Source organism: Dreissena polymorpha, chromosome 8 (genome assembly GCF_020536995.1).
Source record: "Dreissena polymorpha isolate Duluth1 chromosome 8, UMN_Dpol_1.0, whole genome shotgun sequence".
Lineage (NCBI taxonomy): Eukaryota > Metazoa > Mollusca > Bivalvia > Myida > Dreissenidae > Dreissena > Dreissena polymorpha.
Genome location: NC_068362.1, coordinates 26,270,866 through 26,296,830, shown reverse-complemented (window position 1 = coordinate 26,296,830; position 25,965 = coordinate 26,270,866). Strand labels below are relative to the sequence as shown.

Sequence of the window (25,965 nt, the reverse complement as noted above, 5' to 3'; positions counted from 1 at the left end):
TCACACATAATATTTTAAAAACTATTATTTCAACACTCTACGTGTTTTAAGAAATAAGCATTTAATTCATTACACACAGCTGTAAAAGGTTTCTTAAATTTTCAAATGAGCATCAATTATACAGATAACTTAAAAATTGTCTGCTTGACATTTGACAATTAAATGATCAAACATGCTTCTTTTAAAATATTATTCATGCACATGTATTACAAATTAACATATTAATCCGAATCCAATGAGAGTTTAGTACTCTCAGATTTTACAAAAGATTTTTATACTAACTTTTTGAAAATGAAATTGACTGGCATAAAAACTGAGGTAATTATTAGAATTATCAGAATTATTGAAACGCCTTAATGCTGAATTATCTGTTAAATATTTTAACATTACAAAACTGTCATTTTAAATGATTTTTTATGATCATACGAATATTACATTTTAAAGCTATTATTTACACAGAGACTATCTGTATTTTACAGAACACTTTATTTGAAGTATTTCACGAAATTTTCACCGAACAAATTTCATTATTGCTCAAATGTTATAAATGCAAACATACATAACAATATAATATATGCAAGCATACTACGTGTGATATGAAATAATATATATATATATATAACAAATATTACATAATAATATGCACCATGGAACATCCATGATGAAACGAATGCGCTCAAAAATGTCATTCGACAAAATAGCCACCGCACCTGCCCTTATCGAATACTAGCTGGACAACAAAAATGAATCGGCATTATAAAACAACAATTATACCGAGAAATGCGACCATTTTAAGGTTTCGCCACAGTAACGGTATTGACATGTTGAAGGTTATATACCCTTACCTTTGGACGCATGAAACAAGATACAGAAAAAACATATGTAAAAGCGTCAAGAGAAAATTCAAATACATTACATAATACTATATATATATTATTTTGTTTTATAGACAACACATTAACATCAGGCGTGATAATTATTATCCTTGAATAGCTTTATAGAATACAAACAATCACATGATAATAGTGGGAATAATATATTCATGAAGTGTTATCCGAGTGATATGATATGTTCAATTATATATATATACTTGTGCAATCATCTACTGCTGAATTTTTATTATAGGCTTCATATTGGAAATGTGTCTCTGATACAATGGTATGGAATCTAGAGTCTTCGAGTCTGATAAATGAATCTTATACGTATTGATCTTAAAGCATTAAGTGAAGATATTAAGATACATTACGATACATTATTAACATTGTACTAATGACGTAGTTTATAGTATTATCGGCGTTTTCATTTTATACCTTAGGGAACATTCTTTCTCATTCCGGCTCACATGTATATATCAGCGATATTCTTCTAATACAACTAAACAATTATGTATAACGTTGTTGATTACGTTAAAACAGAAAAAGAAACATAAAATTATAAAATAAACACAACACACATTTTAACTATTCAAACGACACACATTTTTACAATTCAAATTTTAATAATGTTCATAAAGCAACCGCTTCATCTTTACTTTTAAATGTGACGGTAAAGATGTAAAATATAAATGCATCACACATCTATTGCTTACATGAAACAAGTCTATTTTATTATCAAAATTGGCAAAATTTGCTGTCTCAAAAATACAACGGAACCATGAGCGTTAAATCCATTTTGGCTAGGACAATGCCAAAATAACTTGAGACATGCCTTGATGACGAAAGAAAAACAACTATGGCAGCTTTTTCAGCTCTCCTCCAAAACGGGTTGCTCATCATCCTGTTTTGTGCACTTTCCCGTGCTCACAAAGTGAACGAGTCTCTCCCAGGCTTGTTGGATCGCCGTCTTATCACTAGAAATGTTACCAAACTACAGAACATGTAAACATATAACAGGAAATGTAATAAAAAGCAGGCCATGTAACATGCGTACAGCACATGTAACAGGAATACATTGTACACACGTGCACGAAATATGTCAAACAAGAGAACATGTAATACTTTTGCAGTAAATATAACAATTTGCATGATTAAAAACTGACATAAAAACTAAAAAAGAAAAAAAAAACATAACGAAACATAAGGAAATATAGCATCATTGATAAAAACAATTTAACATTGAATATAGCTAACTTACTGGAAATAAGTAGAAATGTAGAGCAAATCCATGACATGTTACAAGTGGACAATACAATAAACGATATGACCCCGAATTGTGCAGCACAAAATTGTCAATTAAATGGACGAGAATTAACACAGTTGAAGGAATCGTAGTCTAAGTACGTTTTTGCACTAATAAAAGGTCACGATCAGTTAAAGCAATTAGTTACGTTTATTGCTTATCATTTAAAGCATACCTGATGCGTATTATTCGCATAAAAGCATTACATAAAACGTTTTGATTTATCTAGAGTAAGCATTTGGATGGTTAGAAACGTCATTAAATGATATGATAGACAAACTTGATTTACTGGATAAACTAAAGTTTTATATAATAAGAGCATGTATTTTATCAGGTTAATGATCGTTAGGTCAAATACTTTACCTGTTAAATCAACAGTATGTATAAAAAGACCAATACGAGATCCGTCGTAGTTTTTTTTACACCATTGGTTAAAAACGGCATTGTAAAAAAATAAACATTTAGAGACAATGTAGTCAAAATGTCGCGACATTAAGTTGTAAAATCAACAACGGTTTATTTTGGCATCATATTTTTTTTATCTTTAACCGTATTTCATATCATTTATCTTCAATAACATGTATTCGTTATCAAAACAAAGACGTGTTATACTTATAAGATGAAGTCTGTCATTTAATTAATTAATTATATTAATACAAAATCAAAACTGTCATTATTTTGTGAGAACGTTTGCTGTTAATTACTTTACCCAGTCAAACACTAGCGCCCACATATTTATGAAATAAGCTCCACTTAAGTCAAAGCTTTCAAAATAAAATAGAAGCGTGTCCTACCTAGCATGTTCGTTGTTCACGCTCATTCCATTGGCATCGGTCGGTTCACGATCAGGTTGAGTTTCAGATTGGTTCTTATGGTCAGCTTGTTGTTGACAGACGGAACTGAAAACATTAAATAGTTTCAGCATAAAAACATGCACCGGTCAAGGTGGGGACAGCTTATTAGTTTGTTGATTTAGGTGACATGTAAGTTTTGGACACTTTGTTAGCTTATTATTGTAAGAAAAAAAACATTATCATAAGTAACATAATATAGAATTGAACACCAATTTAGCCGTATTGACCTAAGTACACGTGATTTATGTACACGTAGAAGATTTCAAAGAAAAACATTCATGCAACCTCAGCCTTTCCGGCTTGTTTAAATGTCAATGCCGTAACAATATCAAAGAAGGGCCGATTGATTGCATTTTATAATTGGGAACAATAGGGTATCATATCATTCGTCACTTTTAACCGTCTATCATTCTATGGTTTTGGCTTCCATGTTTTTTAGGTCCCAATGACACTGATGAAACTCTTTTATTTCATTAGTCATTGATTTCTATAGAGAAACCTTTAATGGGTTCAAATAGAAACTATCCTTAACGTGTGATAATAGCTGAATACTTCCCGGTACAGTTATCTTTATACGCTTACCTCTCCCTAAAGGTGTACGGCGCACGGGCCAGAAAGTGGGTGAAAGTAATCAGTCGATGAACCAGCATGGTCAAAAACTGAATGATCACTACCGCGCTGAACAGCACAAGCACAGCGAGACCTGCAAACAACCGCAATATGTCTTCCTATCAATCTTAATAAATTGCCATATGCGTAACCAACGAAGAAATGAGCATCGTAAAATAGCATATGCGGATAGTGCGTATGGGGGGAATTTAACATTTGGGATGCAAAATTGCTGGCCGCAGGCCGGAGAAAGGGGGTAACCGCTTAAGAGGGGTGCATTATATAGTGTTTATCGACGGTCGCGGCACAGACCGGCCGCCTACACGGGGTGACCGGCGGTAGGGGGTGACCGGAAGTAGGGGTTGGACTGTATTCAGATCAGCCTCTGTTTGTATAAAATATTTGAGCTTTATAAATTTGTGAAGTTTAACATAATATTTTATACGCAGTCAATTAAAATTAAATGTCTTTGTACACACATGATTAATAAATGTTAATAATATTATTTTTTTTATTAATAGACCATTTGTTAAAAGTTTTCTCTGAACTCACTTTATGCAAAATTATCAAATAAAAGGATATACAACGCTACGTACCGAGAGGGTCGCTTCCAAAGACACTGAGCAAGTGACCCTTTTTTGCAAGGGTGGCGATCAAGACAAGCCAGATTGTGTTTGACACAGTGAAAATCATCAACCATTTGTTTCTCAAGACTCTTAGCTTACCTGCAATTAGAACAAATGATTTTAAGAAATGAAAATAAAGTATTTATTGTGATATGTAAACATTGTAACAACCTTGGTGACGTTGCTTTAATTACACTCTAGAGGAGAAAGAGAGCGTTCCATTGCAAAGTAATTCCACAGCTTAGCGCTCACGGGATGTATCCGACTAAGTTAACAACATGGCTACGACAAAAGGAACCACCGTATGAAAAGTGATGTAATGGCATTGTTAGACATCGCAGTATTCACAAAAGGTTTACACTTCGTTAAAAGGCACATCTGGTTCCATTTGCGTACAACATGCCGTATGATCATAGAGAATGCAATATAAGTACCTTTCAAGTCTTCTTGCTCTCCAATAGCAATGGGCTCCGGGAATAGACACCGCTTTTTAAGCTTTTCCCAGAATTCTTTTTCTTTTTTTGCAACCTTTTCTTTTTCTTCTTTTGCAACCTTTTCTTTTTCTTCTTCTTCTTTATGTAATGTACAGGTCCCCTCTGTAACAGCTAAAACGTATTGTTTCATATTTTATATTCGACAAAGTAAAATTGGATCACAGTAATCAGTGTATACTACAACAAATCACTTAACTGTTTTTGTTTTTATTTACGAACACATTTTAAGCACATATCTTAATATAACAAAATAAATAAATGACGTTCACGCGATGGTTACGTCATTGGTAATTCAACGAACCCAAAGATATCGCTTAAACTGGTTAACTTAATGTCTCATGTAGAGATTACCAGAGATGTTTTCCTCTGAAATGGAACTCCTCTCACCCTCACATGGTTGACCTTTCACTACTGCAGGTAGATAAGCCTGAATTCCTTCTTCAGCTTGTGTTTTGATAAAACACCTGAAAACCGTAACAAGTATCAACACAATACTATGCAAAGGTCTAGGAAGATCAGGTCAGCAGTCTGTCACATGTCTCCCCGTGCACAATACCTGCTTAAGTTATCATGCTATCCTTAATCCTCTCTTCAGTCTGCTCGTCATGAAATAACTGACAACAGTAAATAGTCAACATACAACCAATATATTAGTCAAGGGAGGAGATGAACTAAGCAGTTTGTTTTTCATCTCACCAACCGGACAAATGCTGTAGGTTTCATGTTAATCTGAAAGCTTTTGTAAGCGTGCCCTTAGAAGGAAATAATTAAATTGTCTCAACATAACATTTCAAATCTTGTTATTGTATAGGGGAACGTGGAACATTCAACAATTTCCTAAAATACGAACATTAACCGGTTCCTATCTTAGCATTTCCTCGCTTGTCGCAACAATAGTCATCGAAACTGCCTGTTAATTATTAACATGAAGTACATTGTTTACTGGTCATTTGAAGAGAATGAAAAGCTTAACAAATTAGGAGACTTATTAAATTAAGATCGTGAACAGGGCTCCTGTTCATCTCAACGTTCGCTAAACCCAATCCAAGTGATGAAGCCATTAACAATGAACACTGATTTTGAAATATCAAGGAAAAGAAAATCAACCCTTAATGAGTAACTGTACCAAGTCATGCATTAGTGCCAGCACATAGATGAAATCAGTTCAACTGTATTGAACATTTCTGTAGAGACGTCGTACCTAGCAGAGTTGTTTTCCTCTGAAATGGAATCGTTCCTCTCACCCTCACCTGGATGAATTTCTACTACTGTAGTTTGATTAGCCGGAATTATCTCTTCAGCTTGTTTTTTGATCAAGCACCTGAAAACAATAACAAGTATCAACACAATACTATGCAAAGGTATAGGGAGATCAGGCCAGCAGTTTGTCACATGTCTCTCCGTGCACAATACCTGCTGAAGTTATCATGCTATCCGTATTCCTCTCTTCAGTTTGTCATGAAATAATTGACAACATTAAATAGTCCGCATACAACCAATATATTAGTCCAGGGAGGAGATGAACTAAGCAGTTTGTTTTTCATCACACTAACCGCACAAATGATGTAGGTTTTATGTTAATCTGAAAGCTTTTGTAAGCGTGTCCTTAGAATGAAATAATTAAATTGTCTCAACACAACTTTTCAAATCATGTTTTTGTACAGGGGAACGTGAAACATTCAACAGTTTCCTAACATAAGAATATTTACCGGTTCCAATCAAAGCATGTCCTCGTTGGTCTCAACACTAGTCATGGAAACTGCCTGTTACTAATTAACATGAAGTACATTGTTAACTGGACATTTGAAGAGAATGAACATATTAAAAATTTAAGAGACTTATTAAATTAAGATCGTGAACAGGGTTCTTGTTCATCTCAATGTTCGCTAAACCCAATCCAGGTGATGAAGCCATTAAAACTGAACATTGATTTTGAAAAATCAAGGAAAAGGAAAATCAACCTTAATGAGTAACTGTACCAAGGCATGCATTAGTACCAGCACATAGATGGAATACTAGTAAACTCCACTGTATTGAACATATTGATAAATTAAACCAATAAAGTCGCGTCCTACCCAGCAAACTCTTCTTCCATAACAATGGAATCGTTAGCATCATCATCAAACGGATGACGATATCCTACTGCAGGTAGGTTAGCCTGAATACACTTGTCAACTTGCTCTTTTTTGATGCACCTGAACAAAGTAAATTAAATACTAAACACAATTATATGCAAAGGTCCAATGAGGGGACTATCTTTGCAAAGTGTCGTGTTTTTTGCCGTTCCCCCTTTCTCCTGCAGATAACATGGCAGCCTGTAAACCGCTTCTTCCGTTAAGGCTCAAGTGAACACATTTAATTATTTCATAAACATACGAGTATAAACCGGTTTCCCATAGAAGACCAGCTAGTAAGTTTTTCGTTTGTCTAACCGTTTATCATCAACGATGCATGTGAAGTGTAAACCTGATTACCATTGTTATAAATATGAGATCATTAAAGGATTCTCATTCATCATAACGTTCACAAAAGTCCTAAAATATGTAAATGAACGGTCTAAAAACAGAGGCATTGTTTTTGAACATTTGACTTTAATGAAATTAATTACCAATTTAAAAACTGAACATATTGAAGTGCTACCTAGCAGATTCTTCGCCAACATCTTTCATAACCATGGAATCGTTCATTTCACCATCAAATCGTTGAAGCTCTTCTTCTGCGGGTAGGTTAGCCTGAATACTCATGTCAGCGTGTTCGTTGAAGAAGGATCTGAAAACATTACATAACAAGCTCGACAAAAGATATTTAATCGGTCCTTGAAAGGAATCCAGCTTTGCAGTGTGCCGTTGTTCTCATGTTTTCCCTTCCCGCTTCAGATGGCAGTCTGAACCTTTTTGCCAGCTTCTTTGTTGAAGACACAACTGAACACATTTAATAAGTTCCTTAACACAAGACAATTGATCGGTACCATTGAGCAGTTCAGCTGAAAAGTTTGTCTATTGTCCATTAGCCTACAATACGGCATGTAGCCTTTGTACGCTAAAATAATTATCGGATTGTAATACAACTCAATTAAAACCATGTATCCGTAGCACTTAATATAAGTCCGATTTTTAAGGCGACAGCTTAGCCGAGTGTACTGTTTAATTATCAAATGCAAAATGATCCCGAATTGTATGTGCGAATTTTGAAAAAAAAAATGTAGCTCACGATCTGCTTTCGCAAAGTCTGATTAGTTGATGTATTGTTTTCTTCTTAGTATATGAATGCCTATTTGACTTTATGAGACTGCGCTGGGGACGATAGCTGCCTTGGATTTATATTGTCAGCATAAGACATGTTAAACCTTTTCGTAGAGAGCTGCTCAAATGAATAATGGTTCGCTGCTACTGAATGTATCGCGTTGGCTTGGATTTCAAACTCATCATGCTCTTAAAAAACAACTGAAGACTTTCAAGTATGTCATAGATCATTCAAAAACACCATCAGTATTTAGGCTTAATCATATTTATGTGTTTACCAAAGCGTGGCATTTGCGAATATTGCCTTAATTTTCAAACGACCTTATGCACACAAAGTAAATTGAAAGTTCATTGTGTGCCACATTGAGTTATAGTCTAAGACAAGACGTTAAGCAATAAACTAGAGCGAATCATATCCTATATCAGATTCTATGTTACCTCAGATACTTACAAGGAAACGCACTTGAAACATTGTCCAAACTGTCTATACCAAGGAAGATTGGAAGACGAAACAGACATTTGTCCCTCTTCGCGGGTACCTTAACAAAATGTAAACAAAGGGAGTAACGACTGTCTTATATAACAAATATTTTTACATACACGTTCTTCATTTTATGGATAGTAAGCTCCAGCACAACTTATATCGTCGTGAACAAGTCTTATTATATATTTATAATCCGCTACTGCTAGCTTGGATGGGTCAATGGACCATTAGAACCGTATTTAAAAGTCTGTTGTAAGATTGGCACTAACGGACAGAACAAACATGGGCTGCTTAAAATATTTTCACACCATACTGACTTAGTTGAGAAGTTTAATTAAACTTTAACAGTGTTTTTATGGTAATTTCGGGGCCGATATTCGGCCCCATTCCCCTTAAAAAGAGTATATATTTGTCACCAATTTTGTAGATAAAATCTCCTCCAGAAGTTACAACGAAATATTTAAACAAAAATATTTTTTTTTAGAAAGAACTGTCTTATGATAAATATATCTCGAATTTATTTCATAAACATCTAACAAAGTATATAACAATAATTAATATGATTTTGAATAATTATAAAGAGTTATATCAAATGAGTTTTTGCCAAATCAGTGGACTTTTCACATGAATTGCATTTTTTCCCAAGCTGGCCAGAAAAGGCCTGATGTATCTATATTGTGTCAATATTTGTTGATAAACATATTTCAATTGAATCCATTTTATTTATAAAAAAATGCTAAAATTTGCCATTTTATCATTTAAAAATCCCAATTAGACTCAAAATGGTTAGGAAAACTGAGACTGTGCATGAAGAATGAACTGTCTGAAACTAATGTTGAAAAAATCATTGATAAATATTTAAGAAAAAAAAAGAGACATTCATCTGTGAATATTACATTCATATATACATGTGTATTCATGTAATAAATATCATTATATATAAAAGAGTTTTTTTTTATTTTCCCCTTTTCCTAAAACAACGACGCGTTTTTCTCTTTTGGACGGGCCCCGCCACCATTCCCCTATAGGTGAAAAAAAACACTGTTTAAGCAACAGCTGGCTAACTGTTACTCTCCGTATTGAAAAATAATTGGTTCCTTTTGATATGCATATAAATTTAATATAATATTAAATAAGTGCATAATTGCATTCAAACTAGTTTAAAAGTAAGCAAAGACCCTAACATGAGGGTTCATACAAAAACATGTTATTCATAGACTCGTTGTAAACCTCAAAACAGCAAACAAGGCTCTATATGCTTTTTACTAACATATAATCCGTCCATAATGCTTACGTAGATGCACAAAAAAAAATGAAAATTCATTCGACAGGTAAGGGGTATTCGTAACTCTCTTAACATGTATAACGCTGCGATATATCGTTGTTCATGTGTGCCTTTGTTTGTTTTTTTAGTTTGTATTTTCGTCGCGTATTTTTCTGTTCGTCTTAATCATTTTTGATTGCCTGTATGTCCTACAGCCATGCCCTTTCAACCTCTATCCTTCTTTAGATCTCGCATTTGAATTGATTTTTTTCTGCTCTGTACATCTTTCTTTTGTGTTAAGATAATAATCCGTTATATTATTTTTCTGCGTGTGAGTATATACCGCGAGACATGTGATCGGACCTAGAAACACATGCATCGGTATGATATATTTTTATTTTAAAATGATGCACTCTCCTATAAATGCTATACTTAACGTAAGAAAAATAGGGAATAAAACGGGTTTAAGTGTAGCAATCAGTTACAGAAACAAGATATAGCCTAAACGTGTGATAACGTATTTTTTTGGCGGCATTATGCATTGTAGGAATGCACTTTGACGAAATTCCAAATTCGGTGCTAAGATGCAAAGTGCGTTACGAGTTATTATTTTTAAAACCATAAAGTGGTATCCTCGAATCTCACTATGGTTTCCACCCAAGTTTGGTCCTTAATACCGTAAGTGTGTTCACTGTTTTGCGTTAACATGAAACTGCTCAGCAGTGACATATTATGATGATCATTGCGATCTTCATGAGTATGATTTTTAACTTGATGATGATGAGACTATGGTGAGGATGTTTCTGCTGCTGATGATGATAGATGCGAAATTGATATCGTCTGAAATTGTCAAACTTAGAATTACCAAATAAAATCACCACGTTAGGTTTATACCGATGTGCGATTCTAATTGAAATTTTCGTGTGCAATCTCGGGTCTTTCTTCACAAATAAACTGATATCGTTTTGTAGAACTTTAAAAAAAACAAAAAAACCTAAAAAATAAAACTCAACGGAAATTCGAATACACGACGATAAAATAAACTTAATTGGAAAGCGCCTTTAAGCACTGGGCTATTTGCAGCGAGTTTGAAAGATACGTTTAGAAGAGGTTTCATGATGTTCATGTTTTGTTGTTTGACATAATGTTTATACACATGTTTTTGATAATACCTATTATATTTGTTTTCTTATTACCATGAGCGTAATATATTTATTGAATGTAAGAAAGCGTTGATAAGACGAGGCGTTGCTTCGCTTTTCAAATTGTAAATCAAATCGGATATATGCCAAATTTACGAATGAATGTTACTTGACCATTTGCAAGCCGTCATACGTGGAGCGGGCGCAAGCTTTTATTGAAAATTTCATAAGTCGACTTTTACATGCACATTTCTTTCAGTTAAGAAGTTAAGTGAAATGAATTCAATTTTATTATTTTTTAGATCATCGAAGTAAGTTAGCGCGATGACATAAACCATGTGTCAATCGTCGTTATTCAACTTGTGTATGTATATTTCCATATTACGTGCAAGAATGACATCATCATATTTTAAATACATGTTGGAGTAAAACAATATACATACCCCATGTTATATCTGTAATGCTACAGATGCTGTAGAGCGTCAATATAAGATACCCGGCGGGCAGAAAAAGGAGGTACCAGAAGCCGTGAAATAGGTTGAAAAACTCCTTGAGATGAAGCAGCCCGGTCAGCAGAAATAGTGTTATCATAAAGCCAAGATATACAGTGGTAGCAGAGAATTTAATATCTGGACTGATATCTGCAAATAGATTAACGCCGGAATTTTCTAGATTGAATTTATTGTTTTGCATGTTTTTACTAATAAACAAAATGCAAACATTTTATGGTACAGCATAAAAGACAACGTGTCCACATTTTAAAAAAACTTTCAATAAATAACCGTCTACAAAGGCACATCCAATAACGGCATTTACATTCTAAACTGGTAATTCTGACATATTTTGAACGTATGGCTACTAATCTCAATGTGTATCAGCGCAGACTGATCATGAAACATACTATCCGCTTCTGGGACTATCACACTTAAAATAAAGTATTAACAGACACTGCATCTCATGAGCGGAATGCGTAGTTGAAAAAATGTGAAAGTGTTTTGTAGAGAGATAACAATATTTGAGTTTACTTGTAGGTCTAAATGTTGTTGTGGCGTTAATATCCTCAGTCGGCGATGCATGTGATTTGAAGTCCAAAATGACGTGGATGACAATACCGAGAACGACGGCACTCATGATTACAGCGTACACAAGAGTATACAGTTTGGAAACCTGCAGCGTACATGAAGCATGATACTATAGTATTTGGTCTACATCTCACAAGCTGCACGTAATTGTATATCCACTCACAAATTAACTTGAAGGACGACTTGATACCAGTTTTACCTCATTTCAATGTAACTTGCCAGGCGCCGTGTCTTCACGAAGATAAAAATCCACTTTAGGGGGGAAATGAGGAAACGTGCGAGTTTATATCCAATTATCATGATAAAACGGTGAATAACGGCGTAATAGTATTATTTCATATTAGTGAACTAGTGGATGAGAAGTGTATCGTACCCATAGCTGTTTCTTTGAAGACGTTAGAAGACACCAGATGATGTATGCAATACACACTATACCCTGAATGATCAAGCTATCAACACTGCTGACGTCCCAGGCGTAATTTAAACCTCCTGCAACAGTGTATATTATTTCTTTATTATTTATTTTAAAGGTGAATATTTTTATTGTATGTTCCTGGTTTAATATAAAAGTTTACAAAGTGTTAAAAGAAGAACTTAAGAAAATCTCTTAGATAATTCAAAACTATTTTAAAGATCTTCGAACTCACTCCCGGAACTTACTTTAGATCTGATATATTTCAATGTTAAAGAAGTTTATTTAGAATTCAAGAAAATGTACGCCGCCACCAACAGCTGTAACTGACGTTTTATACGCCGCCACTAGCAGGATACCACATAATATCATTCTGTGACGACTACCTTTGGAAAATAATTCTACGCTTGAGTTACCAGCTTTTGGAGTGTTCAAATGCCTTAACGACTTATTAAAAATGGTAGAGGTTTTCAATTACAATAGCAAATATAAAAGAGAACGCTTCATTTTAAGAAAACGTTTATAGAGAATAAGTACAGTTGTATTTGTTCTGTAAATAGTATCATTATAATACCACAAAAACGGGAAATGAACTGTTGTATAGAAGATAACATACCACATTAAGGACATTATTGCCATTTGCCTAATTTTTTAAAACGTTCCTTTTTACCTGGGTAAATTATACCGTATAGCAAAACAAATATGGAAACTATATCGAGAAAACCGCTCTTAATGAAAATATTGATAAAAGTACCTGATATTGATTTTGTTTTTCATTTGCAAACACTAAGACAGTAAAACAAAAAGGAACACTAATTGTCCATAATCAATAGGACCTACCCACCTGAGATGACAAGAATGACAGAACTTGGTCCAATCAGAGCTGACAACATCAAAAGTAGCTGATACAAGATGAACAAGATTGAAAGGTGATGGTTTTTCTCGCGAACTGGAAGGAAATAAAATTGTTTTGTTTAATAATGCTTTTTTAATAATAAACATATCAAGTGTTTCCATAAATGCTTCTAATGAATCGGTTTGTGCACTTTGCATGAGAAATCGTCCCTTGAGTCGTGTCATGAATTAAATAACGACTTGTGCATGCGGGCGCGCGATCATTTTCTTGATTATAATTGCACTGTGGTCAACTTGCTGATGATTGTTGAAAATTTTTTTCATTTAAGATAACAGAAAATAAAAAAAGGCTTCGTAGTTCGTTTTTCAAAACTAAAACTAATTAATTAAATGATACTAAATAAGATGATCAATCGTTTATATTGATTATGATTCATATATTAAGAAGATGTTGATGCAAAATGCAGTCCAGCTAATCGTAAGTATACCTTCAAGTTAAAAATAAACGAGGTTGCACTAAAAATGTATTATTTAATTTGAAACATGATATTCGCGATGTCAGTCATATCGTTATAAGCGATGTACTCGCTGATGACACTGATAAGACATAGTTAAAGCAATGGAAATGTTACATGTGTCTAACTCGCTGGTGATATTGTTAAATATTTATCAGTAAATCAGTGAAAGTGTTTAATGAGACGCCCATGCTGATGACATTGGTTAATTCAAGTCATTCAATAAGCGGTATTGTTACATGTATTCCACTGACTGATGACATGGTTTCAGTAAATAAGTGATATCACAGCATTGCCCTCTTGATAATAACATGCTAACTCTATATCCATTATAATTGGTGTTGCTTTAAGTTTCTGACTTGCTGATGACATGATTAAATCACCATCAGTAAATCGGTGGTATAGTTACATGTACCCTACTTGCTGATGACAAGCTAAAATATTTGACAGCAAATACGTGGTATAAATACATGTGTTCTACTCGCTTATGACAAGAATAAATATCTATTAGTAAATCAGTGGTAATGTTTTGCATGTTTCCCGCCCGTCGATGACACTGTTAAATCCATACTGGAAAACCGATGGGATATGTCGTATATGCCCCACTCGGTGATGACATCAATTAGAGGTTTAGTAAGATTTGGTGGCGCCCAATCCAATTATGTTTAAATCCATATCACTGTATTAATGCTATTTTCACCTGCCCTACACTTGCTGATAAAAAACTCATATTGGCGAGAGTCGGACGACAAATGTCCGTTACTGTTATAATTCACATCAGTATATCAGTTGTGTTTTTATTATATTGTATACACACGCATTAAATACAAATATACACTTACGATATCAAGAAATTATAAAAAATATTGTGTTTTGATTTGCGTCAAAATATCCTTCAAAATAATCACATGTATTTATCCTCGAACATTTCTTGTTACTATAGAGATGATTGCGAATGTTGTATGTTGATCGATATGGCTATATTGACAAGAGTTAGCAGTGCTTTGTCATATTTCAGTACTAGGTAACAACATATCACTTAACAAATATACATAACCATTGATCGTTTTTATGTCTTGTATATATGTTGACGACATATTATTACCGCTGCTGACCTTATGTAAGAATAGTGAACATTTTATGTTCACCATTCACTACGGTGTAAGAATCACATACGCGAATTGAGGCTATCAATTTTCTTCTTAATTTCAATCTCCGTCTGTATATCAGTGTTACTATTACATGAAGTCCTTTTACATGAAGCACCTATCATAATATTATCTGAAAATGATATTTTCTATATATTCTCAGTGTAATTTTAAAATGTCATCTTTTTACTGATCATCAAGAATCAAATTAGTATGAGTATGAATTATAAGCGCCCCATGTATATTTCTGTTTGTATCGCTCTCTGACAGTAAATGGTTTAATAACCTGTCCTCCAATCGCCGATGAAAACCATCATATTGGCGAGAGTAGAGACGATCCATCTCCTTCGCTGCTTGAAGAACTCGTCAAAGTCATCGGGGCAATAAGTGCTGTTCTCAGCGGCCGCACAATATTCGATTTTCCAACCGCACTTTACCTTATGAGTTTTGTAAATGTATTTATTCTTTCTAATTTTACAAAATGTACGTAAAGGCATTCTAAGCTGTTCTTTTTTGCCAAGACCATATCACCTTCTGGTCAATAAAATGTAATGGAAGCAAAATGACAAAACATTGATGCAAACTTAAATTTAAAAAAAAGAAACTACATATGTGAAACAAAACTTGAACGGAATTAACCATTGATGTATACTATATTAAAAGAATACATTTGTTTTGGTCATTACGTCAATAACGAATCTAAAAGAAATTGACCAGTGATTAGGTTGCGGTCAATATAACTTTTCCAGATCCGTAACATGAAATCAATGTATAATTTGCGGGCAACCTTACATCTTGAAAATAGTTTTGTCTTTTTAGATTCCATACTTTAGTGCTAGATATAGTCAGACACCAGTAGACGCATTCATTTGATGTTTTTCTTTAATGTCATAATTGGTTTCAAGTTTCAATTGAGGTAATATTTTTTTCTGATTCAGAGAGCCAGTGTATTGAGTCCGAGGCCGTGATACTATAGTCAGGCGCTCGACCAAATCAGCGATGTAGACTGGCTATACAAGTAAATATATGGATAAATAATATACCTTATAGAAATTAAACAAATGAAATAATAACCATGCAGATTGATTTCCTAAAGCGATTAAAGTACCACGCTATTCAAAAATAGAAACAAAATGACAACACCAAACAATAATAAGGATATCAAACTAAGCTTTGATATATTTGGAAGATTGTTTTATATTCAAATAAAACGAATATTCTCGTCACAATATGACTCTTTTTTCCCCAATGTTTACAGTTCTGTTTACATTCGGCAAAGCAGCAACGGCAGATTGTCTACTTTCACCAACCCATGTATATGCCTTGGTGGATAAATGCACACATGGATAGCGTCCTTCTACTTAACAACAGTTCACAAATGAGTACTAGCAAAGATGCATTTTTTAGAAACATAAACATGAGCTTCATTAATGTTTGTATTTAATACAAAGTAGTAAGTTGAGTAGTAAGAAAAACTCATCATAACGATTCACACATTCCTTAAGTAAATGGCTCGCTTACTTTACTTACCATAAGTGTACATAGCCACCTGTCCTCACCCATATCCTTAGTGAGGAAGTCATCCGCGTGTTTTATGTCGGTTTCATACTCAGGTAGAATGTCCCGGATTGCATTGCAACGATAAACACTGAAGCATCCCGGAGAGCACAACACTGACCCTATTACTTGCTCCGCGGCCTGAACATTGTAACACGATTTGTAAAACAAATCTGGATAAATATTAACGTGTACATCAGTAAGATCTGATAGAATATTTTTTTACTCTTTGTTTTTAGACCTTTCAACAAAACAAACCAACAACATAATTTATATATAGGCACAAGCTGTCTGTAACATAAATCCCATTCCAACCATCTCTATAACCAAAACAACAATCATCGTGAAAATAAAAAAGTGACACATAGTCAATGCGTTTCATAAAATACTGTTATTTTAGAACAAGTTTAAATATCATTCTGTAAAAAAAAACTATTATTAGCCTTCCATTCCACGGCATCATGATAATAATCAAATAATTATATATATATAAAAAGACATTGCTCACCTTCTGAAACCAATGCCCAATAGCGTACTCAAAGTCTGATACCAGACGAGAGGACCTCTTCCCAACGGATGTGTCCTAGCACAGACCGCGCCCACTGAATGGTCACGTGTCATCAGATCGATTAAAGCTTCCACCGAGTTCGAAGTGAAGCTGACGTCAGCATCCGTGGTTAGGATGAAGGTCTCGTCATTGGCAGCTATCGGCGAGGTAGCTTGATACATATTGATTATATATATCACATATTACGTCATGTACGTTAATAAAATGATGTGCACAACTAACTTAAACGGTTACCTACCATGTTTCTTCTCAAACAGAATGTAAGTATACAACGTTATATTATGTAAAATTGACAGAAGAGAAAATGCTGCCGCACACATAAGTCAGCAAAAAATGTATTTTCATATAGAGTGAGTAACTATTAGTATTTTCAACAAAGAATATAAAAATCGATTGCATTATGCAACTGCGGTTTAAAAACTGTAAATTGTTTAAAATGTGTCTATTTAACTACTGATAAGCACAGATAGAAAGTCTCTTTACTTTGTTCCGTACAATCAAGAGTACCTCCAGTATCACCTTTTTTCATTTGCATCTTTACTTTCTTTAGTACATATGACATGTACATCACCTGACTCCAGCGTTTTTTGTTCTTCACCTGAATTTATTATAAACATTAAAATACCTTTTATGTATTTAAACAAAAAGCAAGTTTTGTCAAGACGGTAAAATATGCTAACTGTTCGTATTGTTTCCTTCTTTGATTTGGACGGCGGATATTATACCGTTTATCAATTAAACGTATATTGTAACAAACATGGGGTAGGAGATAAACCGTTAATGACCTTTGGAGAATTTCCTAAGTATTTCGCTATCGGCAAAAAGGCCAACATGCAACACGCGTCCGCGGAGTCTGTTCAGGAGTTTTAATGATTTATATAAAGACACATTATGATTTATATTCAGAGTACCATATATTTTAGTTGCAGGTTTAACTTTGCGGAGGCGACGACTGATCTAGAAGCCCACTGTCCACATATTCCATTAGAAACATTTTTACAGAGTCTGGCTGATATTAGATTGTTACTGATGCGCCTACGTTAGCGTGAAACATGAACGAAATACTTGAAGCTATGCTTCTTTTGTTCCTCTCATGCATGTCAGGGCCATTTTCCCGTTAACTGTTCAAGTACCCAGTAATCCATATTGCCTAATACCTCTTTGTTTATTCAGTTACCGTGTCATGATTGTGTAAAAAAAGTTTCTTTTCACAATATATTCATTTTATGCATAAAAAGTCATATTATATTGCAATTTGTAAACCTATGAATACATTAACTCATGTAACAATTGAAAAAAGCATACGCCACCACCATAAAAAACATATCAGCCTGCAAATAACTCATATTGGCATACCCCATGTAAGCAGCTCATGTTTATCTTTGTAAATGAGAATACAGAGATCCTGGGTCAGGATAAGTTGTCGGTTCAGAGGACGGTAAAGGCTACAAAATGTGTGACATTGACCCAATAACCAAAATAAACTTATTTTAAAATGACTATGCAACCAGCAAAAAATCTGTTTAGCTTTTATGTTTGCTGCTGATCAGTACCTTTGTATCTAAGGGATGAAAATTAAGAATTTTAACTATAAGAAACCTTAAGACATGAATTGAATAAAGTAGTCTCTCATAGTCATTTAAATGTCCAAAATGCATACATAATCAGTAAAATATTAGAAAAGCATAGAACCTTTGTGTTGTCTTTCATGTGTATTGTCAGATCCAATTGGTCATTTGCATGTGCCCAAACCATCCCATACGGTGTCGTTCTCATGCGTTCTTCCACATTCCTTGGCTGTGTAGTAGTTAGCTCTGTAGTAATTATATCATACGTCACTGAAACATAATGCCCTCCCTTGAGTCCTATATGTACTCGTACATCAATAAACAATTCAATGTATGAGTTCGATACTAGCATTAAACTTAGTTATAGTCCCGAAAGCTTTGCGTCATAAATGAGCAGAGAGATATAGACGAACTCGCCCTATAGGCATGTGTGAATACATTTATGTACGAGTATCGCATTCAAAGCTTCAACCAAAGAGGTCGAAATATACAAAAGAGTGACTCAGTCAATGTAGTTTCGCCTCATGCATCTACGTCGACCGACACAGTTGAACATACAATATCCATTTACGTTAACTGTGTCAAGAAGGAGAATCTAACATGTCAAAGGACTCAACGAGCGTTAACATACGTTGCTACCAAATTGGCGTTCATATACAGCTTTATTTAGGTCGGTTGTTGAGCATAGTCTAATAAGTTGAAATCATCATTGATGACACCTCAGAACCTGATGACGTTCATAAACAATAGAGTTAGAATGTGATCCAACCCAGTTAGTGCTTACTTAAGGAATATAACTAAACAATTTCACGTATTGTGCTTTGCGACTTTTAGAGTTTAATTCGGTATAATACATGGACGCTTCCTTGCATGGATATTTAAGAGGTTACACGTTTACACCAACACAGTTTTTTAATGTTTTAAATACTCCATTTGCATGCATGGCATATTGTTAAGCACCATTACTAGAACACATGGTCATATCGCGAGATACTCGTATTGTTTTGCTATAATAGAAAATTATATTTTTTCACCTAGTGTTGATTCGATGATTGTAATGAGTTGCATGAAAAACGTGGTAGGCGTTGATTCCTCCACAGCGCCGTCAAAGAAAATGTGGCATTCGAAGGGTTTCCCTCCATACTTCTCCGCTAAGCTGATACTCTTTATAGACTCAAGTAGCTGACGCATCTCTTGCTCAGTCTTAAACGGGTAAAGTTACAATCAACGGGATGAGGCTGGAAAAGCCCCCTTTTTGTCAATCTACATTGTATCGATACCCAGTAGTGACGCAAGTAGTATGCGCATCTTACGCTCGGAATACAATGGGTGGTGATTACAGTTAGACATTTAGATTGCATACTCAACTGTTCCGGTATTAATTCAATGAACGCCATTGTGCAGTTCATGAAAGAAGTAGGTTGTGTAAATATAATGGTCGGTTGTGTAAATATAAGGTAAAGGTAGCTAATTATTTAAATGAGTTTAATTTCCATGTCTGTGTACCTCCCTGAACATAGTTGTGCACATGATGATCTTTGACTTCTTTTTTTTTTTTCTGAATCGTCGTCTTCGTTTTTCCTCGCAAGGATCAACCATTGTTCCAGCAAAACGGCATTGTACGTTGGCAGCCAGAATAGCTTTAAAGGGGGACAAGTAAAACAATGGATATGATTTAATTATCGGCATCTATAAGATGTTCGTAATTGATCGCGTCAACGTGGCAACCGTAATAGTCTGCAGACGTCATTGTTACAACAAATGGATGTTATGAATCTCGTAGATTTAAAACGGCGGTGCCCTTTATTAGCTCTGTACACATGTTTTAGTTATATGGCGTTACCTTAATTTGCATCATGCTAATTTCACAGCTACATCTATGCGTACCTACGGCATCTTATAGGCACCGCGCGCGCATATTAACAAAATTAATATCACTGCGTTCGGGACTTTGCAGCGTACTCCCACATAAGCGAGGTGAAAAATCGCGTCCACCTATCTTAGTTATAAATTGAGGTCGCTTATGGAATCGTATCCAAAAAAAGCTTTCAATACAGGGATTTATTATACCATCATCCTCAATTATAAAAGGGGGATAATTATGCTATCGTAAATGCAAGAACACCTTACTAGGTACATGTGTTAATGTGACAGTAGTCGTTAGAAAGGATTAAATTATATTTGTAATGAAGGTAAGGTAAACTATATAAAACAAGAGGGCCATGATGGCCCTGTATCGCTCCACTGTTTTTTCTTGGCGAAAAAAACGTGTAATGCGCATGGGTTGAAATGTACTCAAGCATGTGACTTTCTCTTTCTATCCCTCGTCCCACTGGGCGCTTAAAGTTGGAAGGGTGAGCATTTTTATATATGGAAAAAGTTACTACCGTGTTAACTAAACAGACAAAAAAGCCTCGGAATTGTTGCACAGGTCCTTTGCTTATAACGTGGGTACATTTATCTCTCCAAAAGATAGTGTCGTTCTTTCTATTTCACATATTTTTAGATGCTGAAGATCAAATCTACGCATTTGATTTGAAACAGATTCACAAGACCCATAGTAAACAAAATGCCTTAACCCTTTACCAAACAACACATTTTGGACTTTCCCAATTTGAAAGAGGTTGCAGACGTCAATTGAATTAAAATGGAATATGAAGGAAATGATCAGGTAGGGTAGAAATAATTGTGATAAAAGGAGAAATTGCTCATCAAGCCACACATCCCTAAGACCAACAGGCCTGAGAATATTATGATAATCTAAAGATTATTTCTTTATATTTATAAATGTATTTAATTAAGTAATACATTTGACTTCTAAGATCAATTCATAACTTATATTAAGAAAATTTAAAAATTGTCAGAAATATATATGGATTGTTGAGCAACTGACAATCATTTCAACAATTCATGATCAGTCACGATTCACAAATGGAACAATAATCATTAGTTATTAAAAAGCAGCATATACGATAGTTAAGAACATTGCACTTCATTAATTTCAACACCTTCTATTGGATACAAAGTTTGAGTTTACCGTGCAGTATCATATATTGACTTTCCTTGAAATAATTATATCATGTTCATGGAAGTTGTGTTTTTAAAATCAATAATATATTATAAAACTGGTTATAACACTACAAAAAAGACATGAAATTAACATGTCATCCAAAATATTTTCATCCGGATATATGGTCACTTTCGACATATTTAAATAAAACCCGACTCTTTTCAGTTTATAAGAAAAACATTCATAACACATGTTCTTACTTCAATGCCTTTGTAAGCAGTCACCATCTGACCTAAAATGGCACTAAATGACAGGGTTTTATCTCATGTTTACAAGATGTTGATGTTGTTGTTGGTCACAGCCAAACGGCCGCAGTAATCTCCACTGGTAAACGTCATATGTTCCGTTTTGTGACCCCCGGGGCCGGGTCAAATTTGAGCCCAGGGGAAAAATTTGAACAAATTTGGTAGAGGACTATTAGATATCACTACATACCAAATTTAGTAGCCCTATGCTCTATAATTAAGGACAAGAAGATTTTTAAAGTTTGCACAAAATAGGCCTTATTTAAGCATATGTTCATTTTTGTGACCCCTGGGGCAAGGTCAAATTTGTTTCTAGGGGCATAATTTGAACAAACTAAGAAGAGAACTATTAGATGTCACTACCTACCGAATTTGGTAGAAATAGGCCCAATGGTTATGGACAAGAAGATTTTTATAGTTTGCACAATATGGGCCCAATATAAGCATATGTTCAATTTTGTGACCCCTGGGGAACGGTCAAATTTGATCCCAGGGGCTTAATTTGAACAAACTTGGTACAGGACTATAAGATGTCATTACATACCAAATTTGGTAGCCCTATGCCATACGGTTATGGACAAGAAGATTTTTAAAGTTTGCACAAAATAGGCCTTATATAAGCACATTTTCGATTTTTTGACCCCCCAGGGCAGGGTCACATTTGACCCCAGGGGCATAATTTGAACAAACTTGGTAGAGGTATATAAGATGTCACTCAATAGCAAATTTGGTAGCCCTAGGCCCAATGGTTATGGACGAGAAGATTTTTTAAGTTTTCACAAAATAGGCCTTATATTAGCAAATTTTCAATTTTTTGACCCCCCGGAGCAGGGTCAAATTTGACCCCAGGGGCATAATTTGAACAAACTTGGTAGAGAACAAGATGTCACAACATACCAAATTTGGTAGCCCTTGGCCCAATGGTTATGGACAAGAAGATTTTTAAAGTTTTCACAAAATAGGCCTAATATAAGCAACTGTTCAATTTTTTGACCCCCGGGGCAGGGTCAAATTTGACCCAAGGGGCATAATTTGAACAAACTAAATAGAGGACTATAAGATGTCACTACATATAAAATTTGGTAGCCCTAGGCCCAATGGTTATGGACAAGAAGATTTTTAAAGTTTGCACAAAATAGGCCTTATATAAGCAAATTTTCAATTTTTTAACCCCCCCGTGGCAGGGTCAAATTTGACCCCAGGGCAATAATGTGAACAAACTTGGTAGAGGACTATAGGATGTCACTACATGGCAAATTTGGTAGCCCTAGGCCCAATGGTTATGGACAAGAAGATTTTTAAAGTTTGCACAAAATAAGCCTTATATAAGCAAATTTTCAATTTTTTAACCTCCCGGGGCAGGGTCAAATTTGACCCCAGGGGCATAATGTGAACAAACTTGGTAGAGGACAATAAGATGTCACTACATACCAAATTTGGTAGCCCTATGCCATACGGTTATGGACAAGAAGATTTTTAAAGTTTGCACAAATAGCCCTTATATAAGCAAATCTTCAATGTTTTGACCCCCCGGGGCAGGGTAAAATTTAACCCCAGGGGCATAATTTGAACAAACTTGGTAGAGGACTATAAGATGTCAATACATACCAAATTTGGTAGCCCTAGGCCTAATGATTATGGACAAGAAGATTTATAAACTTTGCACAAAATAGGCCTTATATAAGCAAATTTTCAATTTTTTGACCCCCCGGGGCAGGGTCAAATTTGACCCCAGGGGCATAATTTGAACAAACTTGGTAGAGGACTATAAGATGTCAATACATACCAAATTTGGTAGCCCTAGGCCTAATGATTATGGACAAGAAGATTTATAAACTTTGCACAAAATAGGCCTTATATAAGCAAATTTTCAATTTTTTGACCCCCCGGGGCAGGGTCAAATTTGACCCCAGGGGCATAATTTGAACAAATTTGAAAGAGGTTCACAACAGGAACATTCCTGAGAAATTTCATCAGATTTGGACCAGTAGTTTAGGAGAAGAAGATGTTTAAAGAAAAAATTAACGCACGCACGCACGGACGCACGCACGCACGCACACACGACGGACACAGGACCATGACATAAGCCCCGCTGGCCTTTGGCCAGTGGAGCTAAAAAACGATTCATATTGAACTTTATGAACAATTTGCGGAAGTTGAGGTTATCTATGCACTTCAAGCATAATGTGATTAATAAAATCACACAGACGGACTACCTTTCTTTCCTTCTGCATAACGATATTCTGTGTATGAAGGACGGGTGCGAACTGATAAAAAAGCAGACAAACCGCTGCAGATATTATCAGCCCGATAGTGGTTCCTTTAGCTTCACAAACAAAACCGCGATCACCTGAGAAATACAAAGAATACATAACTATTAACCCTTTTACATTTTACGCATTTGTAGAACCTTAAAAACACTTTTCATTATATTTAAAATTGTGTTTGGTTACATTCAATTAGAGCCATTGTTGTCTTTGTTCTAAACAAAATGGTATAGTTAGCATTCTCTTTCTTTTATTTTGAATGTTGTCTTAACACAAGCAAATAAAAAAACTGATAAACACCGCTGAATGGTCTTTTTAGACCTACAATCGAAAGGTATTCTGAAAAATAAAAAGTAAACAAATATTAAATGTGTTTTTATATATAATTAATTTAGGTATTTTGTTATCTGCAATTTTAGATTAATTTTAATAATTGTCAATCATTAATATTATTGAACGGCTTAGTCTCCATGCCTAAGCAATTTATGAACGGTAAAAGGTACAAAACCTAGATGATTGCATGATGTTCTTATGTATATGCGCTGGTTTCAGACAGGGTTAAGTTACATTTCTTTAAAAAAATGTGATTGCAGTCAGACAAAAATGACAAAAGTAAAATGAATACTTGCTTGATTTAAACAAATGATGAACTGATGAATAACCAATAAAATATGTCTCATAGTAATGACCACATCCACGCAAAATAATGGTATCATAGAACACAGAGCAAAAGACGTCATTACTAACTACATATGTCAATGGAACAAATTAACATGTCTGTAACATATCTTAAAGTAACATACTTCATTTTAAGCTTATCGAGCATCCCGTCATTCTGTTTTCCATACAAAAGTTTGTACTACTCGCAAATACCACAATATACAAGTTAGGTGTTTTTGTTCTAGGTTTTACTGGTTGTCATATCGGTGAGCTTAAGATTATATAACCACCAGCCTTCTGCCGCTTAATGTAAGTTATATAGAAGCAAACACATGGATGCCGATTAAATAAAATACGCGTGAACACACAAACGGCCCATGTTTTAAGGAATTAATGAACAAATAACCACACGGCTGTTATAAAGATTGGATAACTAATAAAAAAGAATTGATAAACAAGTAGACACGCGAGTGTCCATGATATAGATCATTGACGAAAAAAACAACAGGCAAACAACTATATATAATACTTGATTTAGGAATAAACAAGATCAATTTTGTACATGTAAAACATAAAAAACAAGCACACAGTTTCCGATCTTGTGAAAAAAGGAACAAACACACAGGCATACTGCTTATGAGTTGGTAGAGTATTAATAAATATGCACATGGTTGCTGACGTAATAAAGAATCCAAAACAAACGGACACACGGCTATTAATAATTCATACGAAAACAGACACACATATGTAATGGCTCTGTGTGATGGATAATGAAGTGCACAGCGCTGATAGTTATATAAATAATTTAAACGAATAAACGAATTTTTAAACACAACAGGAAAAATGCCCCAACGGTTATGAATTCGTGTTAAACGAGCAGGTGCACGACTACCAATGTTATTATGAATTTAAAATAAAGTATGCAGACAAACGGTTTTCGGTGTTGAATACACTGTGTAAATGAATTATCACGGCTGTCGATTGTATCGACAAACAAATAGAACCAATGCCATTGATGTTATACAGGCCATACGGCTGTCGATGATACACAACGAGCAGACAGAGACATTGCTATACAGCTGTCGATGCTATAATGTATGGGTCAGTAGCATCCACAGTTGAGAT

General features: G+C 34.7%; 1 protein-coding gene across 1 annotated transcript; it reads right to left on the bottom strand.

Moving 5' to 3' along the window:
• Nucleotides 1-917: 917 nt before the first annotated feature.
• On the bottom strand, nucleotides 918-24,263 carry LOC127841185 (chitin synthase chs-2-like). Its single transcript, XM_052369846.1, is given in 23 exon segments — nucleotides 918-1,849; nucleotides 2,973-3,077; nucleotides 3,615-3,735; nucleotides 4,238-4,366; nucleotides 4,702-4,872; nucleotides 5,113-5,225; nucleotides 5,963-6,082; nucleotides 6,837-6,956; nucleotides 7,402-7,530; nucleotides 8,455-8,542; nucleotides 11,337-11,534; nucleotides 11,919-12,060; nucleotides 12,349-12,464; nucleotides 13,232-13,336; nucleotides 15,192-15,342; nucleotides 16,436-16,603; nucleotides 16,971-17,005; nucleotides 17,008-17,181; nucleotides 17,550-17,628; nucleotides 18,723-18,844; nucleotides 19,633-19,801; nucleotides 20,105-20,238; nucleotides 24,130-24,263. Coding segments are annotated over 22 exon segments (2,754 nt in total). The 5' UTR covers nucleotides 20,198-20,238; nucleotides 24,130-24,263; the 3' UTR covers nucleotides 918-1,743.
• Between the last annotated feature and the right edge of the window lie 1,702 nt (nucleotides 24,264-25,965).